The sequence below is a fragment of the Macrosteles quadrilineatus genome, unplaced genomic scaffold (assembly GCF_028750875.1).
Source record: "Macrosteles quadrilineatus isolate MER2022 unplaced genomic scaffold, UCM_ALF_1.0 Scaffold_1__1_contigs__length_201487025, whole genome shotgun sequence".
NCBI lineage: Eukaryota > Metazoa > Arthropoda > Insecta > Hemiptera > Cicadellidae > Macrosteles > Macrosteles quadrilineatus.
In genome coordinates this window covers 135,601,806-135,617,063 of record NW_026542594.1, presented here as the reverse complement: position 1 = coordinate 135,617,063, position 15,258 = coordinate 135,601,806, and the positions used below count along the sequence as shown (strand labels likewise).

The window sequence follows — 15,258 nt, the reverse complement described above, 5'->3', positions numbered from 1 at the left end:
CTTGTTAATTTTGTGAAATGATAGGCTACATAACTCAATTGGCACTTATATTATTGTAGTACCAACAGTACTACTACGGATTGACGGATATTTTACCAGCGAAAATAAGCTACACACAAAAACCGTCTCCATAATGTTTTTATTATAAAATCAGCTGTAATACTTTTATCACGCTGCGACCGAAAATTTGTATTTATGTAGTTAAACGCCAGAGAGTACCTCTGTACTCTGCTCACTGAATGTAGCTTTAATGTAATGGGTGTAGATAATTAAGTACATATTTTTTCTAAACACTTAAAATAACGCCCGGGACAAAAGTATTTTTGTTCTACTGTTTTTGGCTCTTGTTAAGAAACTCATTTGTAATTATACTCTTATTTCTAAGTAGTTGGAATACAAGTATCACTTATATGTACACTAAAGTATATAAACTAAAGTTTCACCAACTTAATCACACAATCTCTTTATGCTGTTTATATAGCGCTGACTGGGGCAATAGAATATAGGCAAACAAATGAATTAACCAATTTCAAAAACTTTTTTATGCAATGCTTAATATTTATGTAAATAATTCAGTATGCAGCTAATATTTATTTTAAACTATCTTGAGCCTTTGCATAAGCACAACAATTACCTGTTTACATTTTACCTGAACGTTGCAATACGATACAATGCCACATTACGCGGTGAAGCTACGTACCGTACAGTGATAGCGTTGTGCAGCGTAGCCGATAACAAATGCTGGTTATCTGTCGTCTCTGACAGAATCAAACAACGCGCCCTCTCCGATCTACATTTTATACACATTTGACAACAACAAGTGTTTACTACTGTAGTAGCGCTACTGCATGTAAACTAAACAACAATACTGTACTTCCATTCAGGAGCGACCAACACAACGGTTTATAATTCCGTCTAGAATCTTACTTGTCGATGGCTTCGTTATATTTACAGTTAGGAAAGTTAGTAATAGATACAACTCAGTTTTATAGTGGCAATATCATAATGTTAGGTTATGTATTGTTTTCCCTTTTATTAACTAATTGCTATAATCGTGCTCCGCAACGGGAGGAGGGCGCGAAAGAAAATAATGCCGCTATATAGATCCGAGTATGAAATACAGTAGTTACTAGTTACACGTATATTATTTACTTTAGAACACAACACTTATTTCACCACCTAGTACAGTAAAATTCTTATTTTTTTTTTTTATTTGGATGAGGGGTTACTATTCTCTCGGCAAGCAAGTACAGTACATAATAGCTTTGGTGCGTGTTTGAAAAGAGTAATTTAAATAATAAATTAACATGATAAATTAATTTAAATGTTTGGATCTACTTACTTTCAAAACCATGCTTTTATTTAAGCCAATTAGCAACATGCCGTAGCAATGAATTTAATTACTTAATATTTATTATTTTTTTGATAAAATCTCTTATCTTGATAAAATTTCTCTTAAGTGACTGTAACATAGAGCTCAAATACATTATTGTACAACAATTATACCCATCCATAAATATATGTATACAACGACAACAATAACATTGTTCATAGAATATTGTATTGTATAGAATATTGTTCATAGGTACATAACAACATTGGTTTGCCCTAATTCTTCAATTTATTCAAGCCTCTTTACCTGTAGCTTAGGCCTACTATACAGTATAAATTACAAAGCAAACTATGAAAAATTGTACATAATTTTACTACTTTTCTATAACTAAACATAAGCATTTTACAAAATAACTCACACATTTCCACAATTATTGTAAATAAACAAGCAGTCATTAACTGCATCGACCAGCTGTTGATAACAATTAGATAATGCAAAGTTCAAAAGCATAGTAAGGCGTAGACCTTTGGAAATCGTCTGTGAGGCAGTACCTTAGGGAATTCGTTCATAATTGTCAAATCTACACACTCTGAGCTTAATTTTGATGTGCCATAGGCCTATATTTTTTGTTGATGGCTTTAAACGAGAACCGCAAATTTGACTTAATCATTTTGATAGTAAAGTATATTTTAGGCGACGAATCAATCGCGTTTACATTGAACAAAATATTATTCATGCGCGTTCCTCGTTGGAGTTGTAAGTTTGATACCTACTTTTAACCAATGAACATAATAATATTTTATTATTCTTAAATGTTATTAATATGAATAATTTGGGTCCCCTGACATAATATGATTAACGACGTAACTCTCATCTTCCTTGGAATTTTATTTAACTATTTCAATCTTTATTTATCAAGTTTTAACACTCGCTTTATTTGTGTGATTTGTAGTTTTGCATACAAAATAAATATATCCTACTTGGTCATTTGGATCTACAACTTGAGTTGGCACAATACATTGTTTATTAAGAAATAAGTATGAGTAAGTGGAAAGTAATGTCCTGTACACAGTTACTTTAACCGAGTGGCCGCTTTGGTCGAGCGAAACAAAACTTCTCGCTCCATTCTACGCTCACGCTCATTCTTCACTCATTTTGGGGTTTAAATACGTTTAGTTGCGTCCCTATCTTAGCCGGTTATGTAACATAATGGTTTTGACTGATACACCCGAGATGTATTGTGCATTTTAGCCGTTTGTCAGCAGTTTTCACGATGTCTGTGATGCGTTACAACAGCCACACAGCGCACAGTTCGGTGAGCCGCAGCACAGCACTGTCGCTCTAAATGTTATTTACGGCGTGTGTTGCGAGTGTATCGGTATGGCCTGTATCAATCGATATGCATATGACAAATTAGAGTGGGCCACAGGTTGCTATAGAGGCTTGCCTCCCCTCCCCTCTCCTCACCCCTCAACGCAACTTCAACATTGATTGTGAACCTATCAACGCAGTCCGTGCAAAAACATTGTCAAAACCGCCGGATTATAGATCGCCAGTGTTTCAATATATAAATGGTGCTCGCTGCTCGCCGATCCGGGATATTTCATGTGAGAGCCAATTTTCTACGTTTTGTGCATTTTCCGGTAGACCGACCTCCTCGGTGGAAGGCATATTTTTACATTATGCGGTTTTCCACAATGATCATTGAGCCGCGTGCAATGCATGTGTGTCATTCTGTTTGACTATTCAGTGTCTGGGCTGCTGCGGTATACACTATACACATGATAGAATGCACTATGGACACATTCTATGTGTATCAACATCAGTCTTGTTATTTGCTGTATAGTTGGGTAACTAATGTATTTGTTTGTTGTACAGTACGATGACGGTATCCACTCATACATGGACACGCCGCCTGGGGCCATGTACGACCCTCACGCTGGCCATCGCCCATTGCAGGCCATGGCCCACCACTCGCCTCACATGAACCATGCCACCATGCACCAGTTCCACCCTGCCACCAACCATGTCGCCCCCGCTGCCAACCACGTCATGGGCGCCGTACCCGACGTCCATAAAAGGGATAAGGACTCCATTTACGGGTGAGTGATAAGTCAAACTGTTCGCCTCCTTCTCCTTGTGTCTAGGCGTCAAAGAGCTACGTCATGTTTACGTTGTGATTCTAGAAGACTCAGTAGGTCTCACTTGCAGATAAATTTCACGGCAAAATTAGTTTTAACCAGTTTTGTTAGTAAATTTATTCACTTGTATTGAACTGTGTCTATTACAAAATCAATATTGTTGCACAACTTATTGTTATACCAATTTTATTCAAGGTGAATGGTACACAATGCCACAGTATTTATTTGTTCAACTTGTGTAATTTGTGGTGGACTGCTACAAGTCTTGTGTTTTATCAGTTCCGTGCCGCATGTACCTACAGTACTCGCAGTGCACTTGTCGGTGGTCGGTGGTCCCGTGTATTATTATTGTATGCTAATGCCCCTTATCACGGCTCGCGTGGCATTTCATACGTGTCACAAAGCTCAAGACAGCTCACTTTGTTTTACCACTTTCAAATTGTTTCCAGTACAGTATTTTGTAAAAACATTACAATGCAACCTTGTTATTTGGTTTACTTTTGATGAGGAGAAAAACTAGTCTCAGGATTAAAATTCATTTTAGATTACCGTATTTGTTATGAAAACACAGTATTGTCATTTATTTTTTATGGTTGTGTTTTTGAAGGTAGTATTTTATTAAATCAACAATGCCATGTTACACAATCTCGTAATATGTATGACACAAAACCAATTAGCTGTAACGACCTATACATCAGCAAGATACGTTTGTTTCACTCCGTCTCGGGGTTCGAACCCGTGACCTCCGGCGCACCTGTCCTCAGTATATCACGCCGCCGACCGAGCATATAATATAACAATAAGCCATTAACCATCGGTCGACATTGTACACTTTATGAGCTATAACCCACCTGGCATTCGCCAACCATCGTTAAATCAAAATTTGTCTGTTAGCTTCAACCTTTACAGCGTTACTTAAATTAGCCGAATCGCTGGACTCTTTTTGTCTCGGTCCGGTCCACGAATTTTATAGAGTTGTTGGATTTCTGTTTATGTCCGTGATTCTTTTACGACTCCCCATTTTTACGGTGTTCGAAGAAAGATTGTGTGGAATATTCCTTTTTAAGACCTGAGCACCTATCAATCTGTATGTTTTCTTGCTGGCTCACCTCGACAATTAATGAGGAAACTGCGTTCTCAGTTGGGTTTACTTTGATCCTCAATGCTTTGCAAGTAATCCTTCTTATGATTTATCAGACTATCAATCGAAATGTGGGTATGAACACATCGGACCAGCCATTTGTAAAATCCTACACCTGGTTATGCACGAATCGTGACGTCACCGTAGGACGCTGTTTGCCGGCTTATGTTGCAGCTTCGCAGTAACATATTACGTAATACATAAATGTCACATGGCTTTATGACAGGTTTTTATTTATAAATATTCATTATTATATTACTTTTTTTAAATTAATTATTCTTAAACTTACATTGGTTCTACAATCCAAGTTACGAATGAAGCGCAACAGCCCGTTATCATTGTTGTGATAACCTCTGTTCGATTGATTGTAACGTAGGTACTTCTTATGAAGATTCTGTTTCATTTATTGCTGTTGTTATTTAATGAGTTAAACAATTTCGTACAGTTATTACAATTTATCATACAGTGATATTACTACTAAATGTTAGTGGTCTGCATTATAGTGGTGACATTGACGAGCCTCAAGCGTTGCAAGGACGGGACCAGACGTTGTCCAGTTAATGACCTAGACATTTGATTATGACATTCAGCGAGAATTACATCAATTTGTGGAACGCGTATAAGGCAACAGCTAAATGAGGACCAACTAGGGAATCTAATGATGTAAATGAGCGAGCATCTTCGTCAGACCTATATCACTCAGCTGTTCAATCTAGAACCAAGTCCTAGGACAGAGGCTCTGTCACTCGTACTTCTCAGACAATATTACGAATAAAAAAGAGCAGAACAAGACGAAAGAGGGAAACAATGTCATTCATTGATGGTCCAAGGTGTTACTATAAAAATCTCGAAATCTACATCAGTGATGTTTAAATATTTAGCAAGAAAAGCCCACTTTTCAGTTATATTTTTAAGCTACACGTGTAGATAACTCTGTATTTTTTTTTCTTTAATTTTCTTCCTTTAACTAAGTTTCTGGCTTTCTGGAAAAATTGTTTGGTAATTAGTTGGGGTTCTCACAAAGCATTAGAGCGAACAAATTGTTTGCTCTTTGCCTGGCAAATTACATGGCAGCTACTCGTACAAGGCCGAGAATGGAACAAACTGTTAAAGTGTCGTGATCATAGTGTTTCAATCAAGTGCAGCTTATAGCGTATAGCGTACGTGAGATCCCTGCTTGTGTTAGGCTTATTCCTCAAGTTTGGAGGATGCGATTGCTGTCTCGGGAGGTCTATTTCTACCATTCTACCCTGTTCCACCCCCGGGTCTCGCAAGGCATGCCGGGAATGTGGCCAGGGCCAGGTGTTCGCCCCCTCCCCCTCCAACAGCTCTCCATAATTACACTTTTGGCTAAACCGTTAAGTATAGTGTTTCTAGGCCCCGAGCAGATGCGAACTGCCTGCACTTGTTGCACCAATCTTTCCGTCCTAATTTATTGGCCTCTCGCAGACTTTGCGGCTAGCCTGTAATGATAAGTTGCTTGATCCCTGAGAGAACGTACCCTGGAGTGGCTTTGTGTTTACTTGTGTTTGGTTTGTTGCAGCCACCCTCTGTTCCCGTTGCTGGCCCTCATCTTTGAGAAGTGTGAGCTGGCGACGTGTACGCCGAGAGAACCTGGAGTAGCGGGCGGCGACGTCTGCTCCTCCGAGTCCTTCAACGAGGACATCGCCGTCTTCTCGAAACAAGTACGTTGTCAAACACTGGATACGATCACCGACCTATCCTACTTAACCTTACTTCATCTAGTCTTAATTTTACCCTAACTAGTTCTGATGTATTGAATAGCAACAATTTACTTTGAGGATTGGGGGATGTTCAAATGAAGCCGTAACCGTTGAATTATTTATTTTTATGTTGGAAAGAGCATTTGTACTTATGAAATGTCGAACGTGATCAGACATCTTCACGAGAATAAACAAAAAGCGTCCCGATGTTTTACACATACAAACTTGCGATGCGAAAGGAGTCTCAAAGTTTTCTATCGCGCATTTTCCCAAGGAAAGAAATCTCGCTTCTCCAAAGAACAGTTTGCGATAGCGCCTCACGTTCGTGGCTATGAGATATAATTGCCCGCAAAAATTCCTCTTCTACCGGAGAACCGATTATCGACTTCCAAAGCCGATCGTCGGCTCGAGACAAACGGACAGGAATGACCGGGGATCGGGGAGGTTCCCGAGCATTCCTGGACCGAAGTCCCGGGACCAAATATGGACCATCAATGGACGTACACCGTGTACCTTGTTGCGACAAATATGATTTCTTGCCGCGCGGGTTCGCGGAACAGGCCGGTCCGGCGACATTCCAGCAGTAAGCGCTCCCGATTTTAATTAACAGAAATAAAAAACTGTTAATTACCGGCAGAATCACTTCCTGTGTCAGAGCAGGCGCTAATTTGATTTTAGGTCGAGGTTCTGCGAAAGACTCGTCGCGTTCCTATCTTCGCCGTGCTCACCTCCGACGGTGTCCAATGGCCACACAGTGACACAGTACACTGTAGAGTGTGGATGGAGCATTGCAGGCTCAGCTACACATGTACTATACGATCAAAGATTATATGCTCTCATAATACAGTACCTGGAATGTTGGTTGTCTTCTCTTCTGATTTACATCTCGTTATTTATGTTTGGTCAGTAGTTTAAAAGTAAGAAGATACTATGACACATGTACACTGTACAGCGTCCTTCTTTATCAATTTAAAGCTTGAGCCGCTGCACCTGCAACGACGATGACACACTATAAAACAGCCGGCATTTGGCTCTAGGCTTATTACAGAAAGTTAATAGACCATCTGCGGTAAAGCCAAGCTTGTGTTTCGTCTGAGCGCGCGGCTCCCCAGCTAAATATAGTGGTCTAATTCTCACTTCATGCTCTTGACTTGAGTCTCAGCAGCAGCCCTAACTACAGTTAACTGTCTATAAAAACCCGGCCAAGAGCCCATTCTCTGATAACTGTTTATTTACTACCCCTTCCGTTAGTTTTACGTCGGATTAATTGATGCTTCCGATTCTTTTATTGCGACTCTTCATTTGTTCGGTCGTATTTCGGTTAGTGTCCAACTGTTTTTATTTTTGATCGATTTTCACTTTCGTCTCGTAGTTGGAGATGAATGTTTTAATCCGTCTTGATGAGAGGACGGTCCGTGTGTCGAGGAGGATGTAATATATAATCATTCTACAAGTTATAGATGTATTTTTAGTCTATTTAAATTAGGTTCTAAATCAACATATTTTAACTAAGCTACAAATGCTAATTTGTAAACCCTCTCAGAACGGTTCCTATAGCCTATACTCCTTGTCAATAGGTATGGTGAGGCTGAGGTCACAATGACGACCGCCGTGGTTAGATCCTCCAATCAGAGCCCGGTATTGTCCTCGGGCTCGGGACCGATCCTTCTTTCATTAACCAGCTGAAAACTCCATTTGTGTTTCTCGTTCTATTTTTTACCGCGCTCAATGCAGGACCGGTATTAAAAAATTCTAAACCTCAACCCTTGGAGGGGGAGGTTTTTGTTTAGTCTAGGCCGCGTCGTTTCGCCCAGCCTGTTTGGGCTTATACATGTTTGTATCTTGCATGCAGGGGTGAATCCACAAATAAACGTTATGTAGGCTCTCAGTGGTGAAGGGAAAGTGAGAAATACATATTGTAATTTGTAGTTACGTATTCAAATTATACCCTTAACCACAAAGTGTATGAAATGTTACGCCGCATAAGGTACGTTTTGTTTTACATGTTTGCTTATAGTAACACAATAGCAGTGAACTTTTTAAAAGCTATTGACTGATTAGATGAAACCGAGTAGATAGGTAAATGCCACTAGTAATTAAATTACCCTATTGTCTTGCGTTGATCGGGAGACTTCCGCCAGGACAAGGGGACTTTTCTCAGCGGCCACCGAAGCGCACCGAACTGATAACCAGTAACCACTGTCGACTTCTTTAATTATTTTTTCTCATTGAGACTTGTAATTATTTGATAAGCCTGCTGCTGCAGTCTGCTGCGAGATCGGTCCGCGGCCGCGTCATCGCCTCCGACTACAACCGTATAAAAGAAGAAATTCCAGTTTTTTCCGAGTCAGTTTTAATTTTTTGTCCTGCCTTGACGGGAGATGCCAGATGCCGTACACTCCGCTGCTGAGAAAATATCGTGTAGCTATTTAATCGTAATTAGGCTATTGATAGCGTCGTGTGGGCCAGTTTTGCGGGACGGGAGTGTACGCTGGTTTTGTAATGTAAATAAATAAACTTGGTGATGGGACTCAGTTGTGGTTTGGTTTGGCCGTCTTCGCTTTACCACCGTGATGCAACGTCGTTTGTTGCTGCTCTCCAATATACAGGGTCATTAATTCATTGCCTGATACAGTATAAGTATTAAACATTTATTTACGCAGTTTACAATAAAAACTGTCGTAGTGATGGTCTGGTTTTGGCCCTTATATTTTTATGCGATTATTTACATGGTACAATACAAAACATTTCATCACATTATTCATTGTAAACATTGTAACGTTAGGGCCTATTATTTTTCTTTGTGTACGGTTCATTGATCATCTACGTTACTTTCCTATATTTACTATTTTGATACCGGCGTTATTATTTTTATATTTTACTCCTTTATGTCGCTTAGATGTATGTTACACGACCATGTTCTTAAGATATATTTTGAGCTGATGCGAGAACATCCACCCACCGCGGGAGTCCCTATAATAGCGGACCATCCATTGCTAAAAAGGAATGTTGTCCACGGCTGGTGTGTGTGCGTGTGCGTGTGTGTACGGCGAGCAGAATAAGAAGAAAACATATCGTGTTACGAGGTCTCTCTAGACAGTCTCTTCGTCCGTGAAATGCCTCCAAACCGTGACGAAAACGCTGCAACAGAAGAAGAAGCGATGACCAAACAAGTGCCCCGTTTGCATACCTTGTTAATTTACTACAGCCGTTAGCTTTCTATAGGTGAAAACTAAAATCTGCTTACATAAACTACCTAAAGAAAGCCAGCGTATTAAAAAATATTTAATGTACTGTATAGTTAATGTAAACTATTCGAGAAAAAGTACAAAACACACGCATATACCAATCGGTATCAACGATATTTATCTAGTAACAGATATTTTTAATACCGGTAATAATTTGATCGCAAAACGAACAACGGTCTATATTATTCACAAATCTGGGATCATTTTAATCTGGTTCATCTGTGTAAATTGTTTATGCAGATTGAATGTGTCAATTCGAAATAAATTGGGTTTTATATTAGGTGCAGCGAGTCTGCGGAAAATATTTATACGCTGCGATAATTACTAATGCATGGAATTAATTGAACTTTGTTTTGACAGATGAAAAGTACACGGACGATAATAGTTGTGGCTAAACGCATTACAACGCCACTGTAATCCCCGCGTTATGAAGTATTGCTTTTGCGAGGGGCCAATTACAAGTGCTGTGCAGTTTAAGTGGTTTTGCCGCGTGTTTTGATTGTTTTTGTAGTTCGCAGCAGGCCCCGGATTAGCCCGGGCCCCTGACACTCGGGCCCCCTGCAGACCTCGCTTTGTACCCCAACTCGCTTACTTCCGCTAGTTTGGCCACCTACAGGACAATTTATACTAGATCGGAACCGATATAGGCCTTCACCACTCCCGAGTATTATTTCAATGGCTTATTATATAACTTGCAGGAACATTATTTTATTATTATTTGTCATACAAAACCAATACAAATTATTAAATACGTGGTCTTGTAGTTATTATAATCATAATATTTAGTTAAACGAATCAAGTTACATAGGTACTTGTAATGATAAGAATAATCGTTATCGCTGAAACTTGTTCAATATTTCGCTCATTGGGTCCAAAGTACAGCGATGTGAAGAATGGTGATATACCGTAGTGAAATCACAGAGATGACATAATTTAATTTAAGGGTCTTGTGCTTGTATTCACTGTTAAATCATCATGCAAGATTGGCATTAGTCTTTAACTAATTAGTCTTTAATTTTATACTAAGCTCCGTTTAAGTATAAAGTAATACGGGTTCATTGTTCCGGTATTCAGTTTATATATTTTTTATGGTTTAAAGTGATTCGATTGTACGATTATTTAACTTTTTTTAGTGGCAAAGGTTTGTGGGCAAAGGTTTTGAAACAACTACAGTATAAGTTGATGAAAGACAGGGGCGTCGCCTTAGGGGGGGTAGGGGGGAGCCTCCCCCCCTAGAATCTGGAAAAGAGAAAAGTTGGGAATTTCCTTGCCACGAGTTGGGACAGTTGGGAAGTCAGATACAAGAAAAATATATTTTGAAACTAAACAAAATTTAAATATTTGCGAAAATCCATCAAAGATAAAAATGTCTTTGACTTGGACAAACAACAATCTTGCAAGAAAAAAAACACCTGGAGATATAATGGATTAATACCTACGTACCAAATTTCATTAAAATCGGACGACAGATGTGGTCTGTAGCTCTGTATACATCCACACACACCCACATCACTTTCAACTACACATACCAGTGTAATTCGTCCAAAGTTGTAGATCTATAAGCGCATGCACGAAAGTCTCCACTTTAACCGTCAATTGTTATTTATCATCCACACATATTGTAAATGCGTCGAAATGGTCGGTAAGTATTGAAAACCATGTGTGACACTGGTATTTGATTCGTCCTCGTACAGTAGAGATAGACGGCTGTCTATCTAGGGTCCGGGGTGTACAGTACACAGGGGTGCGGGGTCCCCCGTGCAGGGACTATAATGCGTCCATTGTACAGGATACCCCGTAAATGCCTGCACAATACACGCATCTTTACACCTTTTTAATAACAAAAAGTAAATTCAAGAGGGGAGGGATGGAGCCCCGTGGACCGCTCTAGTCGCACACAAACAAACTGATTTATCTGTTCCAAAATAAGCTTCCTCGCTTACGGAATGCGGAACAGTGGTGCAGTAGGGGGTTAGAAATACATTCCTGGGTCTGGAGAGAATGCGGAACAGTGGTGCAGTAGGGGGTTAGAAATACATTCCAGGGTCTGGAGAGAATGCGGAACAGTGGTGCAGTAGGGGGTTAGAAATACATTCCAGGGTCTGGAGAGAATGCGGAACAGTGGTGCAGTAGGGGGTTAGAAATAAATTCCTGGGTCTGGAGAGAATGCGGAACAGTGGTGCAGTAGGGGGTTAGAAATACATTCCAGGGTCTGGAGAGAATGCGGAACAGTGGTGCAGTAGGGGGTTAGAAATAAATTCCAGGGTCTGGAGAGAATGCGGAACAGTGGTGCAGTAGGGGGTTAGAAATACATTCCTGGGTCTGGAGAGAATGCGGAACAGTGGTGCAGTAGGGGGTTAGAAATACATTCCAGGGTCTGGAGAGAATGCGGAACAGTGGTGCAGTAGGGGGTTAGAAATACATTCCAGGGTCTGGAGAGAATGCGGAACAGTGGTGCAGTAGGGGGTTAGAAATAAATTCCTGGGTCTGGAGAGAATGCGGAACAGTGGTGCAGTAGGGGGTTAGAAATAAATTCCTGGGTCTGGAGAGAATGCGGAACAGTGGTGCAGTAGGGGGTTAGAAATACATTCCAGGGTCTGGAGAGAATGCGGGACAGTGGTACAGTAGGGGGTTAGAAATACAGTTCTGGGTCTGGAGGCAAGTTGAAAATAACAAAGAGTCGAACTTGTATAGCCATAAGGAGATTGGAGATATTGCGACGCCTGTCTCCAACCAGCAGCAGATATGCGAGAGGCGGCAAGTGGAATGATAACAGTCTATTTGTGATCTCTGATTTGTTTAATTGAACTCGATAGCCCTTATCAAACAGCAACACCATATGATTTACAGTCGTGTCGCGGTTGCTCTGTAGTTGTGGAGTGGTGTGCTGTCACTTCCCCTTGGCCTGTGACATTGCCATCACAAAGTCTATCTTCAGTTGCACCGTCATGTGGTGGTTGCTCTGTAGTTGTGGAGTGGTGTGCTGTCACCTTCCCTTGGCCTGTGACATTGCCATCACAAAGTCTATCTGCAGTTGCACCGTCATGTGGTGGTTGCTCTGTAGTTGTGGAGTGGTGTGCTGTCACCTCCCCTTGGCCTGTGACATTGCCATCACAAAGTCTATCTGCAGTTGCACCGTCATGTGGTGGTTGCTCTGTAGTTGTGGAGTGGTGTGCTGTCACCTCCCCTTGGCCTGTGACATTGCCATCACAAAGTCTATCTACAGTTGCACCGTCATGTGGTGGTTGCTCTGTAGTTGTGGAGTGGTGTGCTGTCACCTCCCCTTGGCCTGTGACATTGCCATCACAAAGTCTATCTACAGTTGCACCGTCATGTGGTGGTTGCTCTGTAGTTGTGGAGTGGTGTGCTGTCACCTCCCCTTGGCCTGTGACATTGCCATCACAAAGTCTATCTACAGTTGTGTCGCGATTGATGTTTTGTTGGGAGTGTGAGCCAGCAGTGTTTATAGATGTGTGTGGAAGTAGCGGTGGTGTATGATTGGTAGAGATTTATTAGTCTTGCCCACATCTGCACCCACTTAACCGAGACATCCTCCTATATCTTCCCTACGCACGCACGCACCCGGCTACTAATACACGCGCACCAACTATCTGTTCCTCCAAATGTTTAACTAAATCCGCGAGGATATACCTAATCAGAGATTCATGACCAGGCGTTATTCAGAAATCTCGATTTTACGGTTACGATATGTTTTGCTTCTCGGCCATTGGGTTTGATAATTGTGGTTTCGGTCAGAAAATGTAACATTTTTGCTGGCTTTTTTGTTTAGGGATTTTTCCGACGTAGGTTTACGAATACACTATTATCAAAGAAACAAGACAAGACATTTAAGACATTCCAACAACGTTTGACGAATTCGGAGGATTATTAGGCAATTTTAACGCATAATAACTGTTGTTAACGGAGACAGGAAGAAACAAAAGGAACTCGAGAAAGACGGTAATTAAAAGGAGATTGTTTGTAAGAGGAGAGAGGAGAAGAGACAGACTGCACGTGCCGTACAGTGTACAGTACAACAATGGCGGAGTGGAGTGCCGGGATGGTAATGCGTATCATAACATGCGGTCAACTGTTTACGCTATTGCATTTCACGGCGTCCCGTTTATTAACAACAGGTTTACGTATACAACCTCTGCGGTCTTGTTGATGTGGGAGCTACTTTCCACGCTCCAGCACGTGCATTGTCTTCTTGTTCTGCACTAAAACAATTTGTGTCTGTATACTCTATTCAATTATTTTCATGGCACCTACGTGTATTTTTATAAGAGTTTCGTGTCCTCTACGTAGTTACTGATTGCTCATGGTTAGCTCAGTACAAGGCAGAATGCAGAATGTGGTCCTGTGACACCAATCGCCTTTAATCCCACGCAAGTGCAATAAACGGCTGGGAGCGTTACAAAAAGCGTGAGGTGCGGCGGTGAAGGGACTTGTCACCGATCTCCGTATCACATAAATATGAGTTACGAGGGCAACAGCAGCGCCGCGTTACGTGTTAATGGCTAATCATCGCCGGACAAATTATGAAATTCAAAAAAAGAAAGGCCCCGCTCAAATGAACATGATAATTCCCCTTTTGTCGTGGCGACCGGTCGACCGACATTCCGCGGCCGTGAGCCCAGCTCCATCATATCGGTTCGGAATATATTTTTAATTTTTCTCGGATAGTTTGACGGGGCTAAAGCCGCCGCCCGGTTTTTGCGCTCCGATGCACCGCTGCTGTCGCTTCGCATTTGTTCCTCGCGCTCTTCTTGCTTATCACTCATCGAGATGCTCTTTAACATTCCGTAGTCAGTTTTTAGCGACACCCTCCACTCGACGCATTTACAAGTCTTGAATCTTTTTTAAAATCATAATTATCGCGAGCTGTCGTGAGATAATGGTTTCTTCAAAGCCTGTTAACGGGTCCGACAAGGGAATGCGCCGTTGTAACGAAGCGAAACGTGTTTCTGCTGCTAGAGGCCCGAGTATAAGTGTATGGTTAACAATATTTGGTGACCACTGCTTATAGTACTAAATGTGTACTGTCGCATTCTAGCTATCCCAAACGTAATGAAATTTAAATTTTACCCTAGATGGGGCTCACTCGAGTCGTTTAATTAATTATTTATCTTCCACATAACTTTGTTTATTGTGTTCCTCGCATACCAGTGTGTGCGTGTGTATAGTGTAGGTGTATAGAGGAGAAGTGGCAACATTGGGTCGCGCCGCCAGGAGACCCATTAGACCTGCCATTGTACGATCTGTTAAGTCATCGCCTTTAATGTATATCTTCGACGAAACCGATCGATAGAGGACCCATGTACATACGTAATCACCCCCTTAGAGGTGGACTCGACCATTAAGTGGTAAAATTATGAATTCGTAGTTTTAGTGCTATCTTATTCAACGCGCTCTTGTTTATTCAAGAGGAGTGCAGCATATTTGCAAACTAAACTGATAATCTAAGAGCTCGTCAGTCTATTTACCACAGCTATCTTCTGTGTGACTATTTCAAGGTGACCAGTAAATGTGAACGCTCGCTGGTAGAGTACCAAAAGTGCCCATGTGGTTTACAAATTCGCCCTAGCGAGTCCCGCAGGGCCGTGGGGTGGAAGACCCTTTTCCAAAATAACTCAGCAGATCTCCGGTTTCAACACACGTGTGAGCGGCC

General features: G+C 41.2%; 1 protein-coding gene across 8 annotated transcripts in view; it reads left to right on the top strand.

The window, feature by feature from the left end:
- Nucleotides 1–15,258, top strand: part of LOC128985381 (homeobox protein homothorax) — a 188,955-nt gene that overhangs the window by 11,107 nt on the left and 162,590 nt on the right. For all 8 annotated transcript variants that reach the window (XM_054404865.1, XM_054404841.1, XM_054404849.1 and 5 more), the window contains exons 2-3: nucleotides 3,212–3,435; nucleotides 6,159–6,300. In XM_054404865.1, the coding sequence (XP_054260840.1) occupies nucleotides 3,212–3,435; nucleotides 6,159–6,300 (366 nt within the window). The remainder of the gene's footprint in view (nucleotides 1–3,211; nucleotides 3,436–6,158; nucleotides 6,301–15,258) is intronic.